The sequence below is a fragment of the Xiphias gladius genome, chromosome 15 (assembly GCF_016859285.1).
Source record: "Xiphias gladius isolate SHS-SW01 ecotype Sanya breed wild chromosome 15, ASM1685928v1, whole genome shotgun sequence".
NCBI lineage: Eukaryota > Metazoa > Chordata > Actinopteri > Istiophoriformes > Xiphiidae > Xiphias > Xiphias gladius.
Window position 1 is genome coordinate 3,129,013 of NC_053414.1, and position 16,482 is coordinate 3,145,494.

Here is a 16,482-nt window from a genome sequence, read left to right on the forward strand (position 1 = left end):
CTCTATGCTTCAACTGACCGCACGGTGGCTGAAACACACATGAATGAGCTTCTAACTTTCTCTCTGACTGATCATTCTACAGGTAAATATACCTGAAATCAAAGCACGGCCGTTTTCTTTAGCTTGTGTGTCTGGTGAGTCTGTCAGACGACGCCGTGGTTATAAAACCAGGATTTTAGCAGCAGAGCAGCAGCTTGGAAATGTCTTGGAAGTGACTGCGGGTTAACATCCAGTCTTAATGGGCCACGTTTCAGTCATAATTGTTCCGTTGTCTGACAACAGAAACGGAAAAACATGTAAATGAGAACGGCTTCATTGGGAATTCATCTGCATTAAATGACTGTTTGTGTGAGCACAGAGAGGAGAGAAGCAAACAGATAAAGGGCGAGTCCAGCGAGATACTGGGTTCTGACCCAGTCTTGTTTCAGCCTTCATACAGCTACTGTATCTCTGTCACTTTTTCATGTGAATAACCAAATGCAACGCTATGAATGGATTCAAAGAGAAAAGTGTGCTTCGTTATCCCCACTTGAACAATTCATCACACTTCCCTCCTCTCTATGACCTCCCTAACTTCGAGTGCAGTCGTCCAGAACAGCTGTAAACACTTTTGCGCTGGTCACGTCGTGCAATCCATGATTCGAAGGATACCGAACCCTTAAGATTGCACTCCTTGTTTGATCAATTCACTTTTATGATGTAAGACTGATTTCTTTCTCACAATTTTGTTTATAAATTCGTGACAAATGTTCCAGAATATGCTGGATTCATGGCCTTAGCTGGAGTGTTCGCAAATAAGTAGAACTCTGGGGGCATTTTTACATTTCATATCAACCAGCCTTGACCCTTGCTCTCACGAAAGCAACGTTAAAGTTGAAAGCTATATACAACCCCTACAGCAGTGGTAGGCAAATAGCATCCTGTGAGCAAAAGCCGGCCCTCCAACAAAAATATTTGGCCCCCCAATGAAAGCCTACGTTTTCCCTCACATAGTTTTCATCAAAACCTTTGCATAACATTTCATCCTATGTAGGTAACAATGTAAATAACAGGCTCATGCAAATCCCAATAAATATGATCGTGTATCAACAAATATGACACACGACGAATCAACAAATGTTTTTTGTCTCAAACACAAATATGCAACGTGTCATTCAAGCATACGGTACATGAAACAGGTCAGTGTGTATTGCGTTTGGATAACCCTTCAATTACATTTTAAGTGTCTTCATGCAACACAAAGCACTAACATATGCTACTGGTAGCACTAGCTAATGGGAAAGATGATATCTGCCCTCAGCTACAAGCCTTAAACAAGTCTTTTAAATCTGATTAATTCTTAAAAGAAATCAAATTCTCTAAATAAAACTGACAATATCTAGGGCTGCATCTATACCAGGCCATGTTGGGCCCCATTGAACAATACTGACAGCCACAGTATGAAGGAATGAGAAACATACTGATGATCCAGATGTTCTTAAGCTTCGCATGTTGGAAAGTTATCAGGGTGAGATTAAATACAGTAAACAGGGATAATGGAGCACAGTCTCAGACAGTCTCTTCTTACAGACATTCATGACGTTGTGCTGGGTCGTTCACAAAAAAAAATGATGGATGTAGCTGTGTGGAAAATGAAAAGAGAGAGCTTAGAGAGAGAAGTTCAAACCCAGCTACCTTCTCACCTCCACACATTTGAACAGATCTGCCCGTTTGCGTTAACTCGTCCCAGTGTTGGTAAGGATTGGGGCGAGGGGGTTTCAGATGCTGTTCAACCACTGAGGGTCCCTAAGGAGCCAGTGTGTTCCATCAGGACTGCTCGTCACTTAGTCGAATAGCTACGCAAAGACCCCCGTCCAATTTTTGGATTAAAGTAGCTGCGTACGACCTTTTCTGTAACAATCTGACGTTTACAGCCATTCAACACCATAACTGACCAGCTGCCACAACTATTTGTGGCGCTTTTCATGTCAACATCTTCCTGAAGAGACTGTCTGACAACGAACGCGGCATTCCCCATATTTAAACAACACGTTACAAGTCTCCCCTCTGGCCTTCGAGCGGGGCCGTTTGGATCAAGTATAAACACCTTTGATTTACGACGTGGACAGACAGCACAAAGTGCGAATCAGTTCTGATTGAGTGCACCCTGGCCCGTAGGCCGCACCAAGGGTTTCTGGAACATAAAAGATCTATATATCTCCAATTATTACAGAATTGATTAAAGAACAAACTGCAAGGTAACAACATCATTCAGTGTAATCAAAGGCATTGAAGAACAACCCTATAGTTACTAATAGTAATCTGTGTTCCTAATTTCACACCGGAGAGGAGCAGGGTCACAGTCATGTTAAACTGAATCTTCAGATAACCCGGGTCGATCTGTTCACACTGACTATAAACACAGGCTGTCCTGCTCTCCCATGATGCTGCAGGACAGTTTGGATTAAACCATCCAGGCGAATATGTGTGTGTGTGTGTGTGTGTGTGTGTGTGTGTGTCTCTGTGCTGCAAATGCACTCCTTCCAGTGTTATGTGTTGCTCATTCATGCTGCCTTACGAGCTGCTGACTGTCTGTTTAAATCTGGACACCATCAGGCCTCCACATATCAAGTTATCACAGTCTGAAAGGATGCAGACTCTGCATTCACACACACGGCCGGACTGTGTGTGTGTGTGTGTTGGGCTTTAAACAGTGAGTGTATTCTCAGAGTGTGTGTGTGTGTTTTGTGGACGCTGTGCTGGATCAACAGCTACCCCTGCTTGAGGACTGGAGTCACTGCAGGTGTCTGTAGCCTGCTGTACCCATAATGCCACAGGACATGATGCTTCTCTCAGTCTGTCTGTGTCTGTGTGACTCAGTTTCAGTCAGACATGAGCATATTCAGCACTTTGACTTGAATCTTTGGCTTTTTCGCTGAGGGGGAGCAACAGCTGCTGCAGCAAAGAGCTGGACACTGATCTGATGAGTATAAACCATATACCAAGGGTAAAGCAGTGGCTACTATCTGGGCTTGTGACACCTTATGTAAAATCAGTGTGTAGTTGCGTGTCCATGTCATGTTTCAGATGTCTGTGACATTTCCCCCCTAAATTTCGTCCATGGTTTCATTTCAGTAAAAAAGGTCAAATCCCCAACTGTTTCACAAGAAAGCAAAGTTAAAGCAAAGGCCGAAGAACGGATGTAAGTTTGTGTTCCAAAGGTCGGCTTGGAATCATCCTGGCGCTTTTGTCGTGGACAACGGAGTTTGCTTGCGTCAGGAGATTCAGATCCTGCCACACAACCTGCCTCAGCCCACGGTCGTCTACTGTTAACAACCAGTTAGGGTCTTGGCCAATCAGAGAAGGACGCCATCAACCCACTATCCAGGTTTCCAGCTGCATTCACTGTTGCAGCTTGAGCACGTCCGAAGTGGGTTTGGTGCCTCGCTGCCAGGACTTGTCTTCTCACAGCGGTTTCCTCTCCTTTTATGGACTAATAGATCCCGTGCGTCCGCGACACCGTGAGTTTAACGTATTTCACTTCACAAGTTCGACAAGTGCTGCTGCTGTGGTTATCTGTGTTAGTTGTTAGATAATGCAATTATCTGCCCTCTCATGTCAAGTTAATTCAGGCTTGTTATGGAAAATTGGCCTTGTTTAGAAAAAACCCTCTGAAAGAACACACAAAACACTGACGGATGAGGAACAATAAGAACGTTGCATGCAGGTTCCTTTAACCTTGGAAACGAAGGGAGAATCTCTTAGAACAAAACACAGAGTGTGTTTTATAGTTTTCTTCGAGACGAAGGCCGAAGGCCATGATTGGCCACTTGCCCAAAAAACAACATAATCTTAACCAACTGGAAAGAAGCCATGAACTGTCCGCAAGCGGGACACTCACTAATACAGCCTATCGGGACGAACATACTGTAGGTCCGGCTACAGCTGCCAGGAAAAAAAACCACAGCACAGAACATCTGGACAGCATTAGCATGATATTTTCACCTTCTTCAGTTACACACATTCCAATACACCAACCACAGGCACAAAGCTTGTTCTAAAAGCACACAATTAAAGCAAAGTGAATCAATGATAGAACTCATTTTACTACTCACGTACTCTATTTTCTTTGGAGTGCGGATTCAACCCAGTCAAAGCGAAGTGGCTTCGGCGCAGTCATTTCGCTTGAATAGTTGAATGAACTCTTTTATTTGCTTGACTTGCCGCCATTAGACCTGAGTTGAATTGAAACGTACCGTTCGGTGCAGCTGTAAAGTGGTTTCGTGTGGGTGTGATGCAGTCACAGTTTATAGTTAGTATGGATACTGCATGATGTTACTCCCACTTTTTGTTACTTTGCCGGGACTGAAATCATTTTCATTCAGAGAGTCTTGTGTTGTGATGTGTGTGCATGAATAAAGAACAGTTTGAGGAACCTCTTCTCCAGTTCTTACCCGGCTACATGTGGCGGCTGCAGCGAGGGGTTCTGTGTGACCCATGAGGTCCTACGATTGGGTTCTTCTTTCCTCTCCCATGAATCATCTGACCCCCTCAGATTTATCTGGTGACCCCTCTGGAGGGACCCGACCCCTAGGTTGGGAACCACTGGATTAAAACTACAGAACTGTATGTAGCCGACCAACTTCAACAGTTAAATTCTACGTATGCATTGATTCATCAATATTAATCTAGTAATGTCCTGTATAACAGTACATCAGTTAACTGAGGACTTTTCCTTTTGATTTGTTAAGTACATGAAGTTGTTGGTACTTTTACTTTTGAAGGAATGTGGGACTTTTACTTGTACTCGACTCTTTGTACATGAATCTATAGGACAAACCTGCTGCTCTTCATTGAAATGATAGAAATCAGGTTGGGGCACGTAGATGTTTTAGTTATGTATATACTGTTATTAATGATGTAACTAAAGATAGACACTTTACAGCACCACTGTAGTGAAACAATGACCGACAGGATGTTTTTATTCATCAATTTATTTTTATTTACATGTTCATTTATTATTAATTTGGTCATTGATTTCTTGATCATTTACGCGTTTGATTCGATGCAGAAACAGCAAACTAAACTTTCTTTATCTGCCGATCATTTAAGCGTCTCAGTGTATAGACAGTCCTCAGTGTCCCCTGTGCACTGAACTGTTTTATGGACTTTTGTTTGCGGCTGTACTTCACCTTTCAATTACAATGTAAGTCTCTCATATTATGACTTGGTCGTCTCATCGGTGAATAGACCGAGTTCATTTCTTTGCTCAGACTGTTAAAACCCTCAGGATTAAAACACATTATAAGCTGTGACATTAGAAACAAAATCGGCTGACACCCACAATCTAAAGCTTTTTGCAATTATTTATTTTTTAATGTTTTAATGTGAGAAACACAGATTACAGACTTCTGGTTTATTCATGATCTGCTCTTAAGGAATTGTTTTAAAAAAGAATCAACTATTTTTACACCTAAACTCATCAGACATTCTACAATTATTAAAAGAGACTTCAGAGAGAGACAGACTAGATAGTCAGTATTAGCTTCGTACTCATTACCATTTCTCAACCATATAGTCCAGTATCCATCGTCAGGGCTCAGTGTGATGTCTCCCTTCCTGTTGATTGACTCTCTGGCCACTCCTAAAATCCAGGCAGTCTTTCCTTTAACCTGAACCTCGTAGTAAAACCTGGCTGAAGAGAAACTCTGCTTTCCTAAGACACAGAGACAAGAAGAAGAAAATCTTTCTGGGGTGTCTGGGAGATTTTTCTCCACATCACCATCATTTACTTCTTTCCCATCATCAGAAAGGATGAGACCAGGATGTGCTGTATCAGGATCAAGAGTCACATCCACTGCATACTGCTGGACCCTCTTCAGCTCAGCTTCAAACATCTTATTCTCTTTACTGAGCGTCTCCTCCAGCTGAGCCACAGTTCTCACCACAGTCCCCCGATGTGACGATAGACGGACTCTGACTGCTATCCGGTCCTTGGTGGATGGAGCAGCTTTCAGGGATGGGAAGTGTTGGAGGAGGTGGAGGTGGTCTTCAGAGCGTGAGAGCTGCTTCACCTCAGTGCTTCTCTTCATCAGCTCAGAGATTTTCCTGACCATTAAGGGCTTTGTAAACCAGGAGGAGGATTTTAAATTCTATTCAGGATTTTACAGGAAGCCAATGCAGAGAAGCTAACACAGGAGGAATATGATCTCTTTTCCTAGTTCCTGTCAGTTCTTGCGCTGCAGCATTCTGGGTCAGCTGGAGAGTATGTAAAGATTTGTTGGGACAGCCTGATAATAAGGAATTACAATAATCCAGCCTGGAGGTAACAAAAGCATCGACTAGTTTTTCTGCATCTTTTTGAGAACGGATGTGCCTGATTTTTACAATTTTACGTAGGTGAAAAAGACAGTCCTTGTTTTATGTGGGAGTTAAAGAACATATCCTGAGTAAAGAGAACTCCAAGACTCCTAATGGTGCTGGAGGCCAGGGCAATGCCGGGCTCCCAGTTAGGATTTTATCATTAAAGAAGCTCATGAAGTCATCTCTACTGAGAGCTATAGGTCTCCATGGATCAATGGAGCTATGACTCTGTCAGCCTGGCTACAGAGCTGAAAAGAAACCAAGGGCTGTTTCTATTTTCCTCTATCAGAGATGGGTAACAGGCTGCTCTTTACATAAAATTAAAAAAACAAACAGAAAATGCTCACGTTGAAGAAGCTGAATTTTTTTCGCCGTTTTACTAAAATTTGTTTTCAACAATGAATTGATTATCAAAAGAGTTACCAATTAATTTTCTGTCCATCGACTAATCGATTAATCGACTCATCATTCCAGCTCTGCTACCAGTAATTGGCCCAGTTTCCAAATAACAACCACTGCAAGGCAGCTAAATTTGTGCAACACAAAAGGCTTTACATATAACACTGAAAATAAACGAGACACATCCTGATGGCCTAGTGGTCTGACGCATACCACTGTGATCACAGTGTCTCTATTTTACGTTTACACTGTACATTACCACTGAATATGTGCAATGATCAGGTTTTCATTGATTGGTTAGTTTTCATGTCTCTAATTTATTATCATCCTACTACTTGTGGTATAAATACTTTGCTGGTGTATATTTACACTTTAGAGGTTAAATGTAAAGATTCATTTAATAAGTATATTGATTGTTGGCGACGCTTCATCATAACACAGATCAGGCAGTTTGATTGACAGGACAGATGATCAGAGGGGTGGAGTTTTTACCACCATCGTTATTACAGGGACAGAAGAACGGGTAGAGTCTCTCAGTGAAGGAGCAGCCAGTAAAGGAGTAGATGAGAGCTGCAGTATCTACGTCATAAAAGGAGACCAGACCTTCCTCATAATCCACAAACACCCCCACCTTCTCAGGCCGAGACTTCAGAGAGAGACAGACTAGATAGTCAGTATTAGCTTCGTACTCATTACCATTTCTCAACCATATAGTCCAGTATCCATCGTCAGGGCTCAGTGTGATGTCTCCCTTCCTGTTGATTGACTCTCTGGCCACTCCTAAAGTCCAGGCAGTCTTTCCTTTAACCTGAACCTCGTAGTAAAACCTGCCTGAGGAGAAACTCTGCTTTCCTAAGACACAGAGAGAAGAAAATCTTTCTGGGGTGTCTGGGAGATTTTTCTCCACGTCACCGTCATTTACTTCTTTCCCATCATCAGAAAGGATGAGACCAGGATGTGCTGTATCAGGATCAAGAGTCACATCCACTGCATACTGCTGGACCCTCTTCAGCTCAGCCTCAAACAGCTTCTTCGTCTCTTTACCGAGCGTCTTCTCCAGCTGAGCCACAGTTCTCACCACAGTCCCCCGATATGACGGTAGACGGACTCTGACCTCTGTCCAGTCCTTGGTGGGTGGAGCAGCTTTCAGGGATGGGAAGTTTTGGAGGAGGTGGAGGTGGTCTTCAGAGCGTGAGAGCTGCTCCACCTCAGTGCTTCTCTTCATCAGCTCAGAGATTTCCTGTTCCAGATCTCTGATGAAAACTTCAGCCTGTTTCTCTGTCGTTTTCTGTTTCTCTTCGATCTCCTTCATGAGCTCGTTCAGGCCTCTGTCAACAGACTCCTTCAGAGCAGTGAAGACCTGAACACCTTCTGCTTTCTCTCTGTCTGCATCATCTTTACTGATCTTCACTGAGTGTTTGATCTCCTGGATCTTCAGTCGTCTCTTCCGGATCATCTGCTGAATTTCAGCCTCAGTCTTCCCCAGCTCTGCCTTCCTTCCTTCATATTCTTCTTCCAGAGGAACAAACTCATGTGTCTTGTGATCTAAAACAGAGCACATCAAGCAGACATATGTCTGGTCGGTCTTACAGAACAGCTCCAGAGGTTTATCGTGCTTCGTACACATCCTGTCTTCCAGGTTCTCCACGGGGTGGATCAGCTGATGTCTTTTCAGGCCTGACACCGTCAGATGAGGCTCCAGGTGAGTCTCACAGTAGGAGGTCAGACACACCAGGCAGGACCTCAGGGCCTTCAGTTTGGTTCCAGTGCAGATGTCACAGGGAACTTCTGCTGGTTTGGCAGCTTGTTGCTCTGAGCTGCTGCTGCTGCTGCTGCTGGCTTTCTGTTGAGTTGACTGTCTGAACTGAGCAACCATCTCAGAGATGAAAGTATTGATTTGAAGTTCAGGTCTTGTTTTGTAAACCTTCTTACACATAGGACACCGGCACCTGCCATCAATATTCCAGTGTTTGTCTATGCAGTTTTTGCAGAAGTTGTGTCCACATGGTGCACTGACGGGATCAGTGAACACATCCAGACAGATGGAGCACAGAAAATGATCTTCAGATTGCAGGTTACTGGCAGCAGACATGTCTACACATTGAGAACAAAAGTGAGATTGTGAAAAACATTTCAAGTAGAAAATGATTCATTATTGTTGAGCATCAACATTATGAAGAAGAAATAAGTTTTAATTCTACAGTTTAACGTCACTGAACTTCACTTTAGTTCATCTGACAATTGTCAGTATGACATGAGGAGATGAACTTCCTGTCTGAGTAGCCCTCTTAGTTTGTGCTAATGCTGTTTGTTGAAACACAGTAAATATTATCAGCTGTACTCACCAGTATTTGAGCAGTTGTTGAGAATATCCTGATGAGCTCTATTTTATTTTTCTTTTGACGGAAACGCAGAGATTTGTCTCAAATGCAGTTCTGCTGTCGCTCAGAAAAAACTTTCGGTTTCACTTCAACAAACTCTCCTCTCTCTGACCTGTGCTGTTATGCTGGACTCTGCTGGATCCAGAGGGGAAACACGTCTGACTTGAGTCCAGTTTCAAAATAAAACGCTTCCACAAACAGTTTCTTCTTCCGCTCAGGATTTAACTCCTGTGAAACTGTACACCAGAGTAGTTTCCTTCATGTCAAAATATCTTTTCATTCACGTTACAGCATCTGTTTTAGTCGCTGACACATTTTCAGTCTTCTAGGAAGGAGCTTGAGGACTCAGTGCTGGACTAAGTCACTCATTGTGTCCATCATGAACATAACCACTGTTATCTGGTAGTTACGGTATTCAAACACAGACCAGCCCTCCAAAGTACTTTATATGAAACATCACAAAAAATCCAATGAAATAAAAGGTAAAAGAGTTTAAATGGTGAAAGACTATCATTTGTGTTTCCGATACAATGTGAGTTGGTTTCATGTTTTTTAGTGGTGGTTTTGTCTTTCCAGTCCTGTTCTGTGTTCTCTTTCGTCCCGCTACCCCCCCACCTTGAGCCTGGTTTCTACCTGTTAAAGGGGAGTTTTTCCTGGCCGCTGTAGCCCGGTGCTTGACCGTGGGGGAAATGTTGGGTCTCTGTAAATATAACTATAAAGAGTCCGGTCTAGACCTGCTCTACATGAAACGTGCCCCGAGAGTAGCCTCTATTATGATGTGGCTGCTATATAAGTAAAACTGAATTGAATTGAACTAACTGAGCTCTTTGGCTTTCAAACAAGAAACATTAACAGCCACTTCAGAAGCTCTGGCCCAGGGGCCCCTGACTCCTCCGGCCCCTCGGTCCCTGTCCCATCGATCTGTTCTGTGATCCACTTGTCTGTCTAGGTCACGTTATTTGATTAATTATCTTACTAAGAATTATTGTTATATACAGCTGGGAAGTAGTGACGAAAATGTGGCATAAATGTCAATAAAATCACGCACTTAAGCAATAGTTGTAGGTCTTATTGCTTGTTTTCTGTTCTGGCTGTATGACTGTGAAAACGGTATTGAATTGCAGTCTATATAACTATTAAATCATTTTAAAAAGTCTTGCCTCTAATATGATGAACACTGTAGACACCCTGTACTGGTATGTAAGCTGTAAAGAATGCTAATATAGTAATATACGTCCTATATAGTTTTTAAGAAATAAACAGAAAGGGTAATTTAGCTTCATTCATTGCTGCAGTCTCACATTTTGAGTCGTTTATCGTGTGTACGTGATAAATGTCTCAATCTATGCATGCCACTTCTATTCAGAATTCCTGTACATTTTTAAGACACCTAACCCAAAACTCTCAAACCCAATCGCTCGTTTACAGCTTCATTAACGGCAGAAATGTTTTTAGTCTTCACATTTTCAGTCAGGCGTTTTCAGACGGCTACCAGCTGTCAAACGGCGGGGGCCTTGCGGGTCCTTCCTGCCCTGAGCCGCTCCGCCAGCCTCCTGACATAATCCAACCACCGGGGAAAGAACACGAAATTCAGCCGAAATCCTCCAAAAACCGAGCGGGTACCGGGAGTTATGATGGGCGGTAGGACGAGCGCGATAGCCGCGGGGGTCTGCGGAGCTCTGTTCGTCGGTTACTGCATTTATTTCGACAGGAAAAGACGGAGTGACCCTAACTTCAAGAACAGACTGCGAGAACGTGAGTGTTGACCTCCTCCTCCTCCTCCTCCTCCATCTTCATCAAGCCTGGGAGCTCGGATCCCGACCGGTGTTGTCCGGTTCGGTTCGGTTTAGCCTTCTCTTTTGGCTCATCACAGTATTCGCTTGAAACAAAGGGTCTGCAGTCCCGACACAATCCGTAATGGCTTGTTTGACGAAGCTTTCAGGCCGAACTCCGTTCAGTAATCAGGCATTTCAATGTTCTCTTACTAAACAACCTATTAATATACTTAGCAGAGCAAACTTAAGACTTTACACAATTCCACGACGTCTTCGGGTTAATTCGGCTCAGAGTCGACCAGCCAAATACAACCACTTAAAGGAGAGTGCCACATTTTTTCAGACCCTTGCCGTGCCTTACAAGAATTGAGCCCATCTCTTTTCTTTTCTAGATTTAAAATCTGTAGAACTGAGTTTTGATGATGTCCGACACGACCTGGATGTAAAATGTGTGTGCTTTATAGGCAGTTGCTTTGTTTACCTGCGAGGTTTTAGTGTCAGGTCCTGCAGCCAAATTGTGATTAACTCTGGTTTGTACCTGCAGACACCAGGACATGAGTTCAATGTTGTTGTGACAACTCGATTTGACATGTTTTACCTAATTAGGAAATTGTCCGGAATGAGGCGGAATGAACTACCATGGGCACGTAAATAACATATGTGCCCTGTGGTAGCTTCAAGTCTCTCCCTTTAGTTTCACATTCATACTTTGTGGTTGCTGGTGCCTTCCACAGTGTATTTCGGTGAGAGACTGAATGGAACAAGTAACTGGCAAACAGATGGACAAAAATGGATATGTTAATGGAGTAGGATGATATATGCTGAATTGAAGAGGAACCTCTAAATATTGTTAAAATACCCCATGTCGTATCCTATCCGTTATTCACCTTGTAGATTTTAGCAAGGTCATGTTAAAATGCCTGTTTTTTTCAATGGAGTCTGGTGTGTGGTTCTTCCTATTTTAATGGACAGAAAGTTAATTAAACAGCTAAACATGGGCACTCTTGTCAGCAGTGTCCCAGGTCACACAGCCATTAGCAGTCAGAAAATTGGGGACTGGCAAATGCTCTTTATTCACTTCCCTGCTCCGGCCCAGGCATCTCCTGTCAGTCTGCTGATTGAACTGGCAACCTTCCAGTCTCTAGCAAGAGCCAAGATTCGCTTGCTCACAGTATCTAGACCCCGGACTCAGCACAGCACTTGCAGTGCCTCTTTACTCTTGACTGTTCCTAAATATGACTGAGACACAACGGTGTGAGAGGGACTCTTTGCTCTGCCCGGACCCAACCAGCAACACGGGCTCATTCAGAAAGCTAGCGGTTGTGCCATTTGAAGCTGTTACACAACAACCCAGTCAGCATCCCTGTCCTGCCAGCGTGGGGCTTTCAGCCAAATGGAGCTTACTGTGTTATTCAGGGAACAGCGACATGAGGCTGCCTAAAGAGTAACAGTTCAGCCCTTTAACACTGTGGGCAGAGGACCAACCAGCCAGTGTCTGAAGAGAGAAGAGTTTTTTGGAATTCGTTTCCAATCGTTGATCCATTAACTTTGTCAATCATTAAATCGTTTCCAGTTTCAGAAGCTGACTCTTCAACAGACATTTGGTCCAAAGAAAGGGGTCGGCCGGGGCTGATATTGCTGTTGTCAAAATATAAACAGCTGTATGAAGAAGTTCGGCCAACTCTGGGAAAATGACATATTTTGTTGAGAGGGAAATCCAACCCCTGCAGCAAGCGGACATTCAAGATGATGCCTTCATCCAACTTTTTAATCCGTCAACTTGAAGAAAAGAAAAAATGACACAGTAATTGTGGCCTGTGCAAACGCTGGGACACCCTTCTACATGTAAAACACTCCTGTAAAACTTCATTAACTCGTCTTAGGCCTCAACTGACTCATTGACTCGTAAGGTGGAGAAATGTCATTAGGAGTCATCGGCTGACGGTAAATCCTGGGACTCTTCCAACCCTGTGGTAACACTCAACAACCGTGGGCTCCTCTGAGCAGCTGGCTGAGGATCTGAAAACGCAGCTAACTGATGCCTCAACTGCCACCTCATCACAAAATCAGCACCTGAGGCCTGCGGAGCAACGTCTAGAAAATCAAAAGCTGTGGACACATGGAGGTCAAACTGAGCTCTTCGGCCACAGTCACCAAACGTGTGTCTGGGGACAAAAAGAAGCAGCACTCGATGAAAATCTTTTCCGACAGTTGAACACGAGGGGTTGAATGTTCTGCTTTGGGCTTGTGTGGCAGCCAGTGGCACAGGAAACACTGATAGAGGGATCCAGAGCAGACCTCGACGTCCACCGTGAACCGCTTTTGGAACGGCCGCCACCTCCCCCTCCAGACCTGAACACCACTGAAAACCTGTGGGTAGATCTTAAACCTGCTGTTTGTGCAGGACAGACTGACATATCTCAGAACCTGAAGTGATCTGCAGGTAGAGGCTGAAAAATCATCAGTCAGGAAAAAAAAGAAGAAAAGAAGCAACAGAAAGACTCTGCTACAACAAGTGAAAAAAACAACAGTTCGTGGTTCTTTGGGTGGTAAATTTGGTCAAACAGTTGTAAACCGGACTCTGACTGTATGTGGTTTCTGTTTTGTGTTCTTTGTCACAGGGAGGAGAAAGCAGAAGGTAGCCAAAGAGAGGGCAGGCCTGGCAAAGGTGAGCACTGTCCTCCGCGTCTTGCTGCTGAACTGTGTCGTTACACCCAGCTTTCCAGACACCCCCCGTCAGTCAGTGCAGAACAAATCATGTGCTTTACATTTCGGGGAAAACACCGTTTAAGTTGTGAAATACAGTAAGATATTCCTCAGAGAGTAAAACATGTAACACAACTTTACCTAACAGTTACCATAGTCCTCCTTCTGGGTACGTAACTCATTTATAATATTGTTGTTGTTATATCATCAGTGAGGTTTTGATTTAGTTTAGTTTTTCCCTTAAAAATCCTGTTCAGGTCACACCGTGTTATATTAATCCAGTTTAGCAGATGAGAAAAATTGGCTTTAATGTGGACTAACACTTCAGGTGGAAGCAGTGGGCTTTTCATTTGAAAGCCAGATCCTCCAGACCAGTTCTGGCAGGACTTTCAGTGTCTTCCTTCAAGATGCATGTTATTCTGCCCTCAGTGTTGTCTGACAGCAGCGCATCCTGTCAGGCTGCTTCCAGCCTCAAGCAGCCTCTACCGTTCACACGGTTGTGTTTGGGTTATAGAAGGGTTAGGTTTGTGGTTAATGGGGTTTTTCAGTCACTAGTTTTAATGCACCCTGAGAGGCAGGACCGAGGGCAACCGAAACTCCGACACCTGAGTTGACCTTGGATTTTTGTCACCTCAGAGATACCGGACTCGGATGGGCCGTTAAAGCTAGGCAGTGAGCTCCAGGGCTAAGCTTTGTTTCAGAGACTCGCCTCGGACCAGCTCTGACACAGTGTAGTGGCGTATGCTGGCGGCAGTGAATTCAGCAGCGGGTTGGACTTGGAGTGAACCCGAGCCCTCAGCGAGCACTCGCTTTTATCCGCTTCCTCGTTGGATGGCGGTGTTTGATGGAGGGTTACGAGATGAGCTGGTTGAGACGAAGTCACGGCTGGAGAACAGATCGGACCACAGACTTAGATCAGTCTCCTGACTGTGTTTATGTTTCCAAAGCACATTACTGCACATGGGATTTTGTCTTATGAAAGAGGAGTTGTCAGATCTTCGTCCTGTGGCTGAATGTTGATTCTCCTGCAGCTTCCTGACCTGAAGGACGCTGAAGCGGTGCAGAAGTTCTTCCTGGAGGAGATCCAGCTGGGGGAGGAGCTGCTGGCTCAGGGTAACACCCCCACACATCAACACCCTCTTTTCATTCAGATGATTTTATTGGTTCTGAGTCTCGTTGCAGGCGGCTCTAAAAGTAAGGACATCGTGTGTTCGTGCTTCCCTCTACAGGAGACTATGAGAAAGGTGTGGACCACCTGACCAACGCCATTGCGGTGTGCGGTCAGCCTCAGCAGCTGCTGCAGGTCCTGCAGCAGACTCTGCCGCCGCCCGTATTCCAGATGCTGCTCACCAAACTGCCCAGCATCAGCCAGGTAGGCCAGACAAGTCTCTAACTGGTCCATCAACAGCCAGGTGACCCTACTCCACCCTAACTGGCCTGGAATCTGCTATGTAGCCCCAACATCTCCCTTACTGGTCAAAAATCAGCCTTGCAGCCCCGACACCACTCTAAATGGTCCCACTTCAGCCAGGTAGCCCCACCATCCTCCTAGCTGGTCTAACATGATCAAGGTAGTGCCAACTCCACCCTAACTGGTCTGGAATCAGCTGCCTATCCCTAGCATCTTTGGAGCTGGTCTAGAAGCATCCAGTTAGCTCCCACACATCCCTTACTTGTACTGCTATCAGACAGATAGTCCCCAAACCTCCATGACTAGTCCAGAATTGGAAACGTAGCCCTCAGACCTTCCTAAATAGTCCAGAATGATCCAGGTAGCTCCCACTCGATCCTAACTAGTCCAGAATCAGTCAGGTACCTCCAACACCCCCAATTTCAGCCAGGTAGCCCTAACTCTGGTCCAGCTTCAGCTAAGTGGCCATACTATCTTCCTAACCGGTCCAGCTCGATCCAGGTAGCCCAGACCCCTGCGTGACTGTCCAGAATCTACTGATACACTGTCGCCCTGCTCGGTTACTTTTGCTCGTGTCCTTTTTCATTCAAATCAAAACACGGCTCTGAATGTTGGTTTTCTTGCAGCGCATCGTGAGCGCACAGAGTCTGAGTGAGGACGATATAGAATAGAGGGAGGACTGAGACCAAGTAACCCCCCGCCCACCACCCTTCTCCGCTCCTCCTCCTCCTTCCATCACGACCTGCCAACGCCTCGGCCGCCATCACTCCGGCCGACGTCCATCACTTCCCACCAAGGCGTCCTAAAGGGAATTCATTTTTTATTCCTGGTTTATCCATGACAGTAGTGTTTGTGTTTTTTTTTTTTTAACTTAAATTACCCGTTTTGGGGTATTAGAATATCTCCATCATGAAGCCCAGAGAAATACAAACAACCTTGTCACCGTGCCACCAACAGTAGGGATGTACTCACTAACCGGACTGGGTTCGTGTCGAAAACATTAATCGGCTCCTTCCTTCGGGGCGGCGTGGCACACATCCCGACAGCATCATAAACCAGGTTTACGCATTCTCGGACGTGTTTGTACCAGCCGTCTTCATGGTTATGATATCAGTAGTAGAAAGTTACAGTTACATCTGCTCAGATGCTTCACAAAGTATTTATTGTTTTGCTATCAGTCGTCTTTCTTTTGGGTCTAGACTTGGAAACACTTTTTAAAAAGTGATGAAATGTTTTGTTCATGTTAAAGAGGATGCCCCTCTTTAGGAAAAACATAATAAATAAATAAAAAACCGAACAAACTATGAGGTTGTGTCTTTTTAGTTTTATATTAAGATTAATCTACGTGTGGACTGTCCTGTGATTTCAATGTGGTCCCAGCAGGAAAGTTGGTCATCGGCCATTTTAGCCCTTATCCTCCAGGAACTGAGCAACTCCTAACCTGAATTTGGTGCTGGGTCCGTTTCAC

At 44.5% G+C, this 16,482-nt stretch overlaps 2 protein-coding genes across 2 annotated transcripts; one reads left to right on the forward strand and one right to left on the reverse strand.

Moving 5' to 3' along the window:
- Positions 1–6,360: 6,360 nt before the first annotated feature.
- On the reverse strand, positions 6,361–9,541 carry LOC120799795 (E3 ubiquitin-protein ligase TRIM21-like). Its single transcript, XM_040145169.1, has 2 exons — positions 9,087–9,541; positions 6,361–8,835 (listed from the first exon to the last, which is right to left on the reverse strand). Exon 2 carries the CDS (start codon positions 8,831–8,833, stop codon positions 7,184–7,186), a length of 1,650 nt encoding a protein of 549 aa, XP_040001103.1. The 5' UTR covers positions 8,834–8,835; positions 9,087–9,541; the 3' UTR covers positions 6,361–7,183.
- Positions 9,542–10,598: 1,057 nt separating this feature from the next.
- On the forward strand, positions 10,599–16,307 carry tomm20b (translocase of outer mitochondrial membrane 20b). The gene is made up of 5 exons (XM_040145183.1): positions 10,599–10,877; positions 13,519–13,565; positions 14,635–14,716; positions 14,833–14,975; positions 15,641–16,307. The coding sequence occupies exons 1-5, from the start codon at positions 10,754–10,756 to the stop codon at positions 15,683–15,685; spliced, it is 441 nt and encodes a 146-aa protein (XP_040001117.1). The 5' UTR covers positions 10,599–10,753; the 3' UTR covers positions 15,686–16,307.
- The last annotated feature ends 175 nt before the right edge of the window (positions 16,308–16,482 follow it).

Excerpts from the sequence above, each read along its gene's own strand:
- tomm20b (XM_040145183.1), top strand. The coding sequence starts at position 10,754 with ATGATGGGCGGTAGGACGAGCGCGATAGCCGCGGGGGTCTGCGGAGCT. Across the intron at positions 13,566-14,634 it reads AGAGGGCAGGCCTGGCAAAG|CTTCCTGACCTGAAGGACGC; the intron begins GTGAGCACTGTC and ends ATTCTCCTGCAG. Across the intron at positions 14,717-14,832 it reads GGAGGAGCTGCTGGCTCAGG|GAGACTATGAGAAAGGTGTG; the intron begins GTAACACCCCCA and ends TTCCCTCTACAG.
- LOC120799795 (XM_040145169.1), bottom strand. The coding sequence starts at position 8,833 with ATGTCTGCTGCCAGTAACCTGCAATCTGAAGATCATTTTCTGTGCTCC.